General features: G+C 42.8%; 1 protein-coding gene across 1 annotated transcript; it reads right to left on the reverse strand.

Annotated features, from left to right (window-relative positions):
• Positions 1–18: 18 nt before the first annotated feature.
• LOC311606103 (uncharacterized protein C3orf49) lies at positions 19–11863 on the reverse strand. Its single transcript, XM_084797147.1, has 5 exons — positions 11725–11863; positions 8604–8926; positions 4078–4202; positions 861–974; positions 19–487 (listed from the first exon to the last, which is right to left on the reverse strand). Exons 1-5 carry the CDS (start codon positions 11847–11849, stop codon positions 290–292), a joined length of 885 nt encoding a protein of 294 aa, XP_084653273.1. The 5' UTR covers positions 11850–11863; the 3' UTR covers positions 19–289.
• Between the last annotated feature and the right edge of the window lie 590 nt (positions 11864–12453).

A 12453-nucleotide genomic window follows, 5' to 3' on the forward strand; every position in this document is an offset into this window, starting at 1 on the left:
GTGTTTATTGTAAGGGAGTTTGCCCACTATTAAGAATCACTGGTGTGTGGGATTGACCCCTCTGCATTGCTTTTCTCCATCTCTGTCACTTGAGAAATGTGGTTGTAAATGCTTCCTCTCTACTGTCTTGTTCTTTAGGAGTCATGCTTAAAACTACTTATTTTGCGTGCATGCGTACATATGTGCGTACATGGCACATGTGTTTGCGTGTGTGTGTGTGTGTGTGTGTGTGTGTGTGTGTGTGTTCAGCTGACAGCTGCAGCTGTCTGTCACTCTGTGTGCGGCAGGCTCAGCAGCAGCAGCAGGGGCATGAGAGGCATGCCCTCCGCAGCTTACACCTCCTTGTGGCTCTCTTGGAAAGCCTTTGGAACTGCTTTGACGACTGAAGGATCTCTGCCCCTAGAAACTCACACTGCTGAAGCTCAGCGTGCCTTTGAGCCAACAGCTTCATGGATCTGTCAGTCACTCTTTCTATGAGGTCATCCACCTATGATAGACAGATACAAAGAAATGAAACTGCTAAAAGCAAAGAATTGGTGATTTTTTTTCCTGAGCATGCCAAAGTAGTATTCTAATTCAGCTCATAGCAAATAGAGCTTGAAAACAGATTTACCACACAGGGGTTAAGAAGACCTCATTTCTTCTCAAGCCTGTATGTGCTTTGTGTTAATGGAATTCGTTTAGTCTTTATTATGCACTGGGTGTCATCCTTGGTCCCCTTAGCAGTCCCTTACCCACTCCCAGAGGCCCCCCACTGACAGTATTTCTTAATGGTAATTGTTAATTAGGCCCTGCTCGGAGCTGGTTAACCCAGGTCTCCAGTGCCTCTGAAACAGAAAGGTAAAGTCTTTGCCCAGTACCTGCACCTGAAGCTTTCCTACTGTCAGCTCTGATTTCCGGAGGATGTCTTCCATGCTCTGTTTCTTCTGTTTAAGTGCTGGAAAGCGTGCTTTCTTTTTTGATGAATATGGTGCCTATTGTCAAAATGCAAAACATTCCATTAAGAAATGCCTGTCAGGGTCTGCACTGGCATCACCCCTGGGCATTCTCTCACAAAGTGCTTGTCTGCCAGGTACCACAGTTGAAATTCACATTCTCCGCACCCCAGGTAGCTCCTGTGTGCCCAGAGCTCTCTTTAAAGAGTTCTGTGGGGTGCAGAGAGATGAGATTATTGGGCTCTGAAAGGATCGACAGTGTCAGGGAAAAAGCAGGTCATTGAAAAAGACAAGAAGAGTTTGCTTTGTGTTCTAGGCTATTCCTGGTTTTACAGGGGATTACAGGAAAGATCTGATGGACATGGTCTTGCTTTTATAGAAATTGCAGTCCAATAGAGGGTGAAATTATTACCCCATGATATTGTAGAGCAGTGGGGTAAAGATAATCTTGTATAATGGCACAATAAATACCCGGCAACCCAAAAGCAAAATTCAAGACTGCTTTTACCTGACAGTGATAGCTAAGAGGATTGTTTGATGGGACTCTCTGTCCTTCTGCCAGGGTAGAAATGTTTACCTGGGCTGGGGAGATGGCTCAGAGGTTAAGATCACTGGCTGTTCATCCAAAGGTCCTGAGTTCAATTCCCAGCAACCACATGGTGGCTCACAGCCATCTATGATGAGATCTGGTGCCCATTTCTGGTATACAGGTACACATTTGGGCAAAATACTGTATAAATTATAAATAAATCTTAAAAAAAAAAAAGGAAGGAAGAAAGAAAAGAAAGAAAGAAAGAAAAATGTTTACCTGTGCTGTTCAGTGCAAAAAGACGCTGCTGCAAGTGGTTATTGAGCATTTCAGTGGTAAGTGTAACGGATTTTCCCCCCTTTGGTTTTTGGTTTTTGGAAACAGTTCCTTTGTGTAGCCCTGACCTGGCTATCCTAGAACTCACTGTATAGATCAGGCTGGCCTTGAACTCACGGATATCTACCTGCCTCCGTCTCCTGAGTGCTGGGATTAAAGGTGTGCGCCACTACCGCCCAGCCTGAGAAACTATACATTTCATTCCATCTAATTTAAAGTAATATAGCCACAAGTGGCTATCACACAGTACAATTAATACACAGTATTCAAGAGTGGGGTTGGGGAGGGGGAGGAGCCTGACTTGCCACTAGAGCACATGCTTGTTATGTATGAGGCCTGAAATCAATTCCCAGAACCACAGTGAAAGAAAAGGTGGAAGAGAATATGAATGGGAACCCTTAGCCTTTATTGGAAACCTGACTTTCCCACTCATTTCCACAAATCATCCTTAAAATAAGGTAGCATTACCACCCAGCTTAAGGAATTATAACCATTTCCATGCCACAGTCTGCCACTTGGGACTGAAACAGGGAGATTGTTGGATGCTGAGAATTTGAAACCAGCCAGGGCAACATAATGAGATCCTGTCCTCTGAACCACATGAAAACCAAAACCAAAACAAAGCTAGACCAGTGGCATACACTTTCCATTGCAGAACTCAGGGGGCAAAAAGCAGGCAGGTCTCTGCGAGTTCGAAACCAGCCTGGTCTACATACTGAGTTCAGAACCAGCTGGGAATGTTTAGTGAGACCCTGTAAGATTAAAAAAAAAAAAAAAAAAATGCTGGTCCCTAACCTGAGCACCTTAGTCCCATACATTCCTGAGGTAAAGGTCAGCTAGATGGATCTACGGGTAAAGGCACCACCAAACCTGAGGCCATTTGGCAAGACCCCCAAGATCAACATAGTGAAAGGAGAGAAGCCAGCTAAGGCAAGCTGTTCTCAGGCCTCCATACCAAACTGGTCTGCACAGTCCTTGTCTCACACAAAATAAACATGTAATTAAAATAGGCCAGAGGTGGTTTCATTCCAGCACTCAGGGAGCAAAGGCAGGGAGACCACTGAGTTCCAGGCCAGTCCAGTCTACAGAGTTCCAGGACAGTCAGGGCTACACAGAGAAACCCTGTCTCAAAAAACCAAAATAAACAAAATTAAAAAGGTATTTTGGTTTAGACTCAGACCCATCCAATCTTTTTGCACTGAGGTATCACCTACAAAGATTTGTACTTTAAAACCAAGCAACTAAGCTACAAATCAATCTATAACCTGGGCCTGGGGAGGGAGTTTTCGTAGGTAGAGTGCTTGCTCTGCATGTTTGAGGCCCTCAGCTCAATCCTGAGAGCTCAGATTAAAAAAAAATAAAAAAATAAATAGGTTTTTGTGTTACACTCTGATAACCAGCACTGTGGAAACACACAGGCAAGAGTCCTAGGCCTGCTGGCCTGGGACTCTCAGAGCAAAATGAACAACAGTTCCTGAAGTAAGTAGCAGTTCTCTGGCTTCCATAGGCACGCATGTGTGTGTTCACCAGTGTGCCGCTGGTACATTCCACGTACAGAAAGAAAAATCACACACACAAAACTCAATGCTCTAGGTTTACAGATTTAAATGTTTATCTATTTAGGCTGCATTAAGCATGTGGTCTACAGGTTGGACATGCCTGAATCATCTAGGGTGATAATGCTGAATTAACTCATTTTTTATATTGTTTTGTTGTTTGCTTGGTTTTGATTTTTTGTTTGCTTGGTTTTGATTTTTTGTTTGTTTGTTTGTTTTTTAGACAGGGATTCTCTGTGTAGCCCTGGCTTTCTTGGACTCGATTTGTAGACCAAGCTGACCTTGAACTCACAGAGATCCACCTGCCAGTGCCTCCTTGACTGCTGGGATTACAGCATGCTGGCTGTCTTTTGATTTTAATTAAAATTAAATAACACTAATTCAGGTATCTACTCACTCTGGCTACGTTTCACTCTCAAATGGCATGTGCGAGTACTAACCACTTTATAAGAAGGACGGTGATGCCTTTGCAGAAGCTGCTGTCGGGCAGCACCACGGTCCACACAGCATCTCGATCAGCCACATTCCTAGGGTGTAGCCGAGACTTTGGAACAATTAGGACTGAACAATTTGAGCTCAGAAGTAGATCTGATCCGGAAAATACCCAACTTGTGCCTTAAATTCTCAGTGGAAGCTCACAAACAACGAGTGCATGGGGTGACTATGGGTGAGTGAAGGTGAAAGGCAACTTAATTTTGGCAAGTTGACCCTAGCACTTTACCTTCTGCAGCCCCGAAGGAAGTGACGTCACAGATAATCGCTTGGTAGTTCTCTTGGCTCGGAGGAGCCCGTCTTCTCCAGTTACCTCTTCTGTTTCTGCTTCTACAACATCTAGCTGTATAGTTGCTTGAGGAGGAGGAAGGAATATATGAGGATCACAGTTGTAAACATAGTCTTCTACCCGGGCTGTGGTGGCGCAAGCCTTCAATCCCAGCGCTCGGGAGGCAGAGGCAGACAGATCTCTGTGAATTCAAGGCCAGCCTAGTCTACAGAGCGAGTCCGGGACAGCCAAGGCTATACAGAGAAACCCTGTCTCCAAAAACCACAATCTTCCTTGGCAAAATAATTCTGGAAAGATGACGTTATATGCTGCTATCCCGCCTTGTAAACCTTCCTTTTTTGAGATTGAAACTAAAAGGCAGATTTGCTTTTCTGGTGTTAGGATTTCTTCTGCACATAATTGTCCCTTGTGGACAGAGTCTTGGGATGGTGATTACTGCTTTGGACACTTAACTTTGTCCTCCCTGGCTTTCACCTTGGCCATGGTGGAATTAGGAAAAGGGACCTTCAACTATGCAGGTTAAATCAAAGTAACGAAACAAGTTTTGCATTTGTTCTCTCGAAATGCAACCAAGACTCTGTCACTCACATACCATCAAATGGATCTCCCTTATCTAGCAGCCTTTTCTTTAAAAAGTAAAAAGCATTTGTTTGTTGTATGTGTGAGAGTGCGCTGAGTGGGTAGCGCTTGCTGAGACCCAAACAGGGCATCAGTTGCCCTGGAACTGGATACAGACTGTTGTGAGCCTCCATGTGAGTGCTAACAGCTGCCCCTGGGTCTTCTGCAAAGAGGCAAGTGCTGTCAGCTACCGAGCCAGCTCTCCATCTCCAAGTAGGGGCATTATTGATTATTTTCTTATATTAATTCAGTCTCAACTCAGTAGACATTATAAAGGCAAATTTAAAGTGCTGTCATAGAACAAGTGAGATGGTAAAAAAAAAGGCACTTGCCACCAGACATGAGTTCAATCCTCAGGCCCCACATTGTAGAAAGAGAACCAACTTCCATAAGGTGTCCTCTGATCTCCACGTGAATACACACACACACACATACATACACACATATACACACACACAATGCATTTCTAAAAGATTTAATTATGTATGGGGGGGATGGTATGACTATGTGCACATGAGTGCAGGGGCCCGTAGAGGACAGAGAGGGCATCACTTACTTCCTCTGGGGCTGCAGTTACAGGCAGTTTCGCGCGGAACTCAAGTCTGAAAAAGCAGTACATGTTCATAAACTACTGAACCATCTTTCTACTTCTGTAATGAATAGGGGCCTGGGGAAGGGGCTCAGTTGTTAGAAACACTGGCTCTTCTTCCAGAGGACATGGGTTCAATTCCCAGAATCTGTGTGGAAGCTTACAACTCCACTTTCAGGGAATCTGATACCCTCTTCTGGCCTCTGCAAGTACCAGGTACACACATACAGTGTACTGACATATGCAGGCAAGGCATCCATTTGTGTAAGATAAAAAATACCAATATTAAAAGTTCATGAAATAAGTGATACTACAGACTCTTTAAATGGCCAACTAGGGCCTGGAGAGATGGCTCAGAGGTTAAGAGCACTAGTTGTTCTTCCAAATGTCCTGAGTTCAATTCCCAGCAACCACATGGTGGCTTATAACCATCAATAGTGAGATCTGTTGCCCTTTTCTTTCACACAAGTATATATACAGGCAGAACACAGTATACATAATAAATTTTTTTTAAATGGCCAACTAGAAGCTGTCTCCATGTGACCCAGTGAAGGAAAAGAGCTGGAAAATGAAAAAAGTATGTTGTATTCCAAAGATAGAGAGGAGCATTTAAGAAATTCACAAAACAACTTAAAAGTGCTCTGAGAATGGCTGGATATATATATATATATATATATATATATATATATATATATATATATATATATATATATATTTTTTTTTTTTTTTTTTTTTTTTTTTTTAAATCTAAGCCAAGCTGAACATGAGTTCCAGGCCCAGATGCCCCATTGAGCTTGGGAGTGGAAGCAGAAGTCTAATTCAAAAGCTAAACTAGGCAACCCTGCTGAAAGGAGATGGGCAACCCTCCTTATGATAGGCCCTACAGACCTCACAAAGCATCTAAACATTATAGATTTTGCTGAGACTTCATAATTGTAATTTTATCAACAAGTAAGCAGTTAAAAGGAATTCTATTTTATCATCCTACATGACTCTAAGGGCAGTGTTGAGAAACCATCTTAAAAAAAACAAAAACAAAAAACAAACAAACAAACAAAAAACCACTCCAGGGTTTCTTGGCTGTTCTGGACTCCCTTTGTATACCAAGCTGGCCTAGAACTCACATAGATCTACCTGCCTTTGCCTCCCAAGTGCTGGGATTAAAGGCATATTAAAAGAGATCTTTCCATTTGAAATGATTTAATTATAAAAATCTCACATGTAAAACCAGCTGCTTGGGTATTAATTAATTCCAGAGGTTGTCCAGTTGACAACCAAGAACAGTCATCAAACAGGCTTATGAATTTTTAGAATTAGTATTTTGAAAATGTCCCTATTACTGAAAATAGTCTACAGGTTCAACACAACTCCCAAAATTCTAACACATTTTTCACAGACAGGACAAGACTATCCAAAAACTCATACAGAAATACAAACAAACCCAAATAGCATTGTTAAGCAGAAAGAGAAAGCTGGAGCTATACCAATACCTTATCTCAATCCATACTATATAGATCCATATTGACAAAAGCAGTACAGCACTGTATGGCACAAGAGCAGTCACATACACACAGAAGAACAGAAGTTACCCACATATCTATATACCTAACAGAAGAGTCAAGAACATCCACCCCAAACCAACACAGCTCTTCAACAAAATGGATATCTACCTTCAAAACAGTGGAACCAACTCTGTAGCTCTCACCATACACAACAGATTATGTAAGATCCCAAACTCTCAACTGCTGCAGAAAACATGTGCAAAACACCTCAAGCTGTTGCCATAGGGAAGGTCTTCCTGAGAATAACTCCAATAGTGTGGGAGAAAATCACAAAAACTGACCAATGAGCTAGCATGAAATTAAAAGGTTTAATTAAAGTTAATGGGGACACAATGGAAACTTGCTTAGTAGAGGGACAAAAGCATCAACCAAACAAAGCAAGAGAGTATGTGCTTTACCTCAAACTAAAACACCTGCTTCTAACTAAACACTACATGGGGCTTGAGCACCACTCTTGCCTGGCTGATGACTAACAAGGATGAGAGCACACTGGCTCCCAGGCAAGAAGCAGAACTGATTCTGAGAACCAGAACATGGCTTTCCAAATCTGACAATTTCAAGAGAGAAAGTCATTTTGAAACTTCACATTTTGGCCAGGCGGTGGTGGCGCACGCCTTTAACCCCAGCTCTCTGGAGACAGAGGCAGGCAGATCTCTGCGAGTTCGAGGACAGCTGGTCTACGGAGGAGTCTAGGACAGTCAAGGCTACACAGAGAAACCCTGTCTCGAAAAAACAAAAAAAGAAAAAGAGAAACTTCACATTTTGATTCATATCTTTATAGAAAACATCGGACTTGATTACACTTTGAGTAACATTCTCAACTTGAGGTGTATAATCCCTAAGCAGTGCTCTCTGTAGATGATTGGCTGGCTGTGCGGAGATGGCCACGTGGCTTCATCAAACTTCTGCACTTGGCTCTTTCCTCAGTATTCCTTTGCTCCTCATTTCTGTTGACTCTAAGAAGTCAGTGGACAGTGAGTGTATCCTTAGACAATGGAACCTGCGGTGCACAACTCTGTATCTTTAAAATAGGTGTGTGATTTAATTTAACTCATGCTAATTTTGTTTTTGTTTTCTTTTGTTTTGAGACAGGGTTTCTCTGTGTCACCTTTGGTTATCCTGGACTCAATTTGTAGACCAGGCTGGCCTCGAACTTACAGAGATCTGCTTGCCTCTGCCTCCTGAGTGGCGGGACAGATTCTTATGCAATAGACCCATGTGGAGCCAGTGAATCTGCATTTTAGACAAGCTCTTCACAGCTGCCATACTCAGAGGAGAAGGTTAACTCTTTGTCACCATAACAGAATACCTAAGGTAATTAACCTAGGTAGGGAAACAGTTCTTTGGGTTCAGGTCAAAGCTTTTCCAGCCATGATCCAACAGACCCAGTGCTTTTAGGCCTCTTTTAGGGGTGACAAACAACAATGGTAGGTAGTGAGAAACGGAGCAAAGCTGCACTTTATGACCAGGAACTAAAAGAGGGTGACTAATGAGTGGGGTTGGTTTGGTGGCATATTCCCCTGTAGGGCATGTCTCCAGTGACTATGGAAATCCCCATCAACCCCACTCCTTCCTGACAATAACATCCAATAGGACAAGCCAATGTATGGCTCTTGGGGACATTCAGCATCCACACTACAGCCCATCCTCATTTTACTGATTCTCTTGGACACTTAGGCTAAGTTGCCATTGGTTACCATTTTGTGAGAGTTTTCTCATCCTTGGCTTGGTGAATATCCTGGGAGACGGAAGCTCCTTGATGAATCTGGGCAGCAGGCCCTGTGCGTTGTCGAGGGCGGCTTCCTTCTGCTCTGCAGAGCTCTCGGTGCCATCGCTGGCTGACTGGCTTCCGCCCTTGCAGGACAGCATTTTCCCAAGAACGCTCCTCATTCTCTTCATCAGGTTTCTTTTCTGGTTGTTTCGGTTTTCATGAAACCCCAAGTCACTTTCATTCAGTGGTTCCTCTTTGGCGACCAGCACATTTTGCCTAGCTGAGTTGGCAGACACAACTCTATGCCATCTAAGCAAGCAAGCAAACAAACAAACAAAAATTCATTAAGGATGTAAAAAAAAAAAAATTGGCCAGAGACATGGCTCAGTCAGTAAAGTATTTGCTGTGCAAACATGGGGACCTAAATTCAGATCCCTAGAACATGGGTAAAATGTTTGGTGGGGGGCATGGACACAGGAAGGCCAGCAGGGCCGGCTTAGCAGCTAGCCTAGCAGAACAACAGCAAGTTCCGGGATATGAGAGACCTTGCTTCAAGGGAATACAGCAGAAAGCGATAGGGGAAAACAAGTATGTCCCTCTCTGGCCTCCATACTAGCTAGCAGGCACCTGCACACAAACATGTTCTCCATTTGCCTGCTTACTATTCCTTAAAGAATGTCATCGTAATGGATCAATGCAGTGTATGACATTTCAAGCCTCTAACATTTGTTTGTTTCTGGTTTTTGTTTTGTTTTTTTGGGATGGGGGGGGGGATGGGCTCCAGGCCATGGAATACTAGACAAGTGCTGTATTAGCAAGCCTTATCCTCAGCCCTGGGGTGTATGTGCTTTGTTAGTATAATTCTCTGGGGTCATTGTTTCCTTCCTTTCTTTTTTTTTCATTGCTGAGTGATATACCACAATATGGATATACTGTGCTGTGTTTAGCCATCTACTCATCGAAGAACATTCTAATTGTTTCCATTTGGCTGCTGTTATGAACAAAACTATAAATGATAGCTTTTGTGTGATCATACATCTTCCTTCCCCAAGCATAAAATCGCAGTTGTAGCATGATGTGATTCATTTGCTACGCTGCATGCATGTTACGCATGACTCTAACTTGGGCTAAAATAAATTCATGACCACTAAGATGTTCTTCATATACTACCTACTGTACCTCAGGGGCCACCGTAGTGTGTTATTATCCTCCAGCCAAACAGTGCTCCATCAGCTTCAGAGAAATTCATGCCAGCAAGAGATACTAGTGCGCATGTGGTCACTGGTGTTTGATGCTATTAGTCTCACTCAGAACAACACATGCTGACTGCACGACCCTGCACATGTTATTTAATTTTTACAAGATTTAGTTTTCTCATCTGAAAATGGGCATACTCTTACTAGAAATCTGAGAATAAAAGGAAGTAATTTATATATCTGGATCCTAATAAGCCTTCAACATTTGTCAGACTTTGTTAGCCTGAGGATCAAGTGACGACACACATTCTCAGGGTGAAAGGAAGGCAGCCTCGTGGGTTAAGCCTCCTTCCTTCTGGGAGCAAGGCCACAGATGTACATTAGCAGCTTCTGGGGTCACTATTCATACCGAATCCTAATGGTTGTGCATAGCTGTTGTAATACATTTCTTGTAGGTGGCAATAATGTGTCCTGAAGAAGATGTTCCATTTCCTTACTTGCCCAAAGATGACTTGTCAGCCGGTATCAACCTTCTGTGACCCCTCTGAGACTCTTAGCAGCTTGAATGTTTTAATAACTCACGTGGTCACACATATGTACATAGCCACTCTCACACACACTAGAAATACATTTCACAATGGCCATGGATCCTGAATGCCATCCATGCACCTGCTCAGTTTGCTGTAAGCAGGCAGTGGTGGCACAAAGCTGTAACCTCAGCACTCGGGAGACTAATGCAAGAAGACTGAGCACAAAGCCAGCCTGAGCTGTTACAGAGAGAATGAGCCTTGGAAGCAACAGACAAACCACGTTGTGTCTTCTTTCCCAGACCCAGCACTGGTTTATACCACATTAGAGAAACTCACTTGCTCCAGGACCTGGGAACTCCTGTCATGTCTGTCACAGAAAGGAACTCTCCTTTTTTAAAAAAAAAAAAAAAAAAAAATTTTTTTTTTTTAAATTTTGGTTCCTTGGTTTGGTTCTTGCTTGTTAGGGATGAATTTATTTGCTCACATCATTTCTTCCTTAAACACTGATTTCTTTTTTAAAAAATAATTTATTTAATTTTATTTTAGCATGGGGGTGTCAGAGCCATTGGAACTGGAGCTACAGACAGTTGTGAGCTGCCATGTGGTGGCTGGGAATTGAACACGGGTCCTTTGGAAGAGCAGACAGTGTGCTCTTAACTACTGAGCCATATCTCCAGCCCCAAACACTGATTTCCTAGTGGAAGTGAACATCTCTGCAATATTTCACCTGATACATATCCGAGTTTAGAAGTTTGATCTGGGACACCCCAGCATCTCAGACAAATGCCTCGTTTGCATTTCTCTGAGCTGTGGCTCATGGGTCTACTATGAAAAATGCCCAGATACATTAGAGACCAAATTGCCTAACTGAATTTCAAAATTAAAACATGGCATGTCCCCAGTAGCATATGCCTGTTTTTATGGTGTTGCCTTTGGCAAGAAATACCAGGTCTAAGGCTGTTTTGATGTTTCATTGAAGAGTGTTCAATGATGAAACAGGATTAGGACACAGTTCAGCAGCAGAAGTTATTTTAGCATTAATACATCTTCAAAGTTGCATATTCATTGGTTTGGGCTGTGAGAAGACTAAAATACTGATACTGGCAAAAAGTATATACTTAATACTGACATTAATCTCATATGACACATTAAAACTCAAACTCAGGTGGAAAGAAAAGCCTTTTCCCTGTTACAATTGAGGCTTTAATAACTGCAAAACAGGACTTTGATAGCATTCTGCATCCCTGTCTGACACAGTACCCCTCCTCCTCAGAACACGGACAGCCTAGATTCTAAAATTATAATGTCATCACAATGAATCTTTTTTAACGAAAAGCCCCGGAGGTACCAAGGGAAAGGAAATCTGTCTTTGTTACATTACCTGTCTATCCCCTTCCCTCGGAATGAGCCGCTTTTCCTTTTGGGTTGCTGAATTCTTTGGTACTGGCCAATCTTCCCAAAGGCAAGCTTTAGGGGTTCAGAGCCATACAGCTGAGCTTGCTCCATTGCTGTCAGGTTCAGCTGTGACTGCCGTTTTGAATGTCTTTAGCTCTTGAGCTAAAAGAAACTTCCTTTAAAAAAAAAATCATCCCATGACTGAGAGTACTGTCTAATTTTTGGATGTTAGCAAAATTTTGGACTGTCCTTAGTTTCACTTGTGCAACTGGATGTGTTTTCCTTCAGAGCCTTGCAGTGATGCATGTGACAGAAGTGTGGGAAATTCCACAGCACCTTGTGAAATACTACACAGAGAAGGAACACTCAGAACAAAAAGGCGCATCGTATTGAGAATCAGACTTGGCTATCCATGTGTGCGTGCTGTACGGGAGGAAGGGGCTCGAGGATTTGAGCTTTTCTCTTAAATCTTTCAAGCAAGTGAATGCTGGCCTATGAGGCGTGGCCGGGGAGGCCAGCTGCTTTTTGGCTACCTCAGTAGTCATGGAAACGGCTATTCCATTAAATCTTGAGTTCCTGTTGAAGTCTTTAAAAGCACAAAGCTAAAAAAGTCCAGTACCTCAACCATTTGCACATTATTTCAGCATTTATTTACTGCGTAAGAACAAATCCTACCTAAGTGAGAATTTTACCACAAGGTGGCAGCAGACACTAG

This window comes from Acomys minous, assembly GCF_964271855.1.
Source record: "Acomys minous genome assembly, chromosome: 9".
Taxonomy (NCBI): domain Eukaryota; kingdom Metazoa; phylum Chordata; class Mammalia; order Rodentia; family Muridae; genus Acomys; species Acomys minous.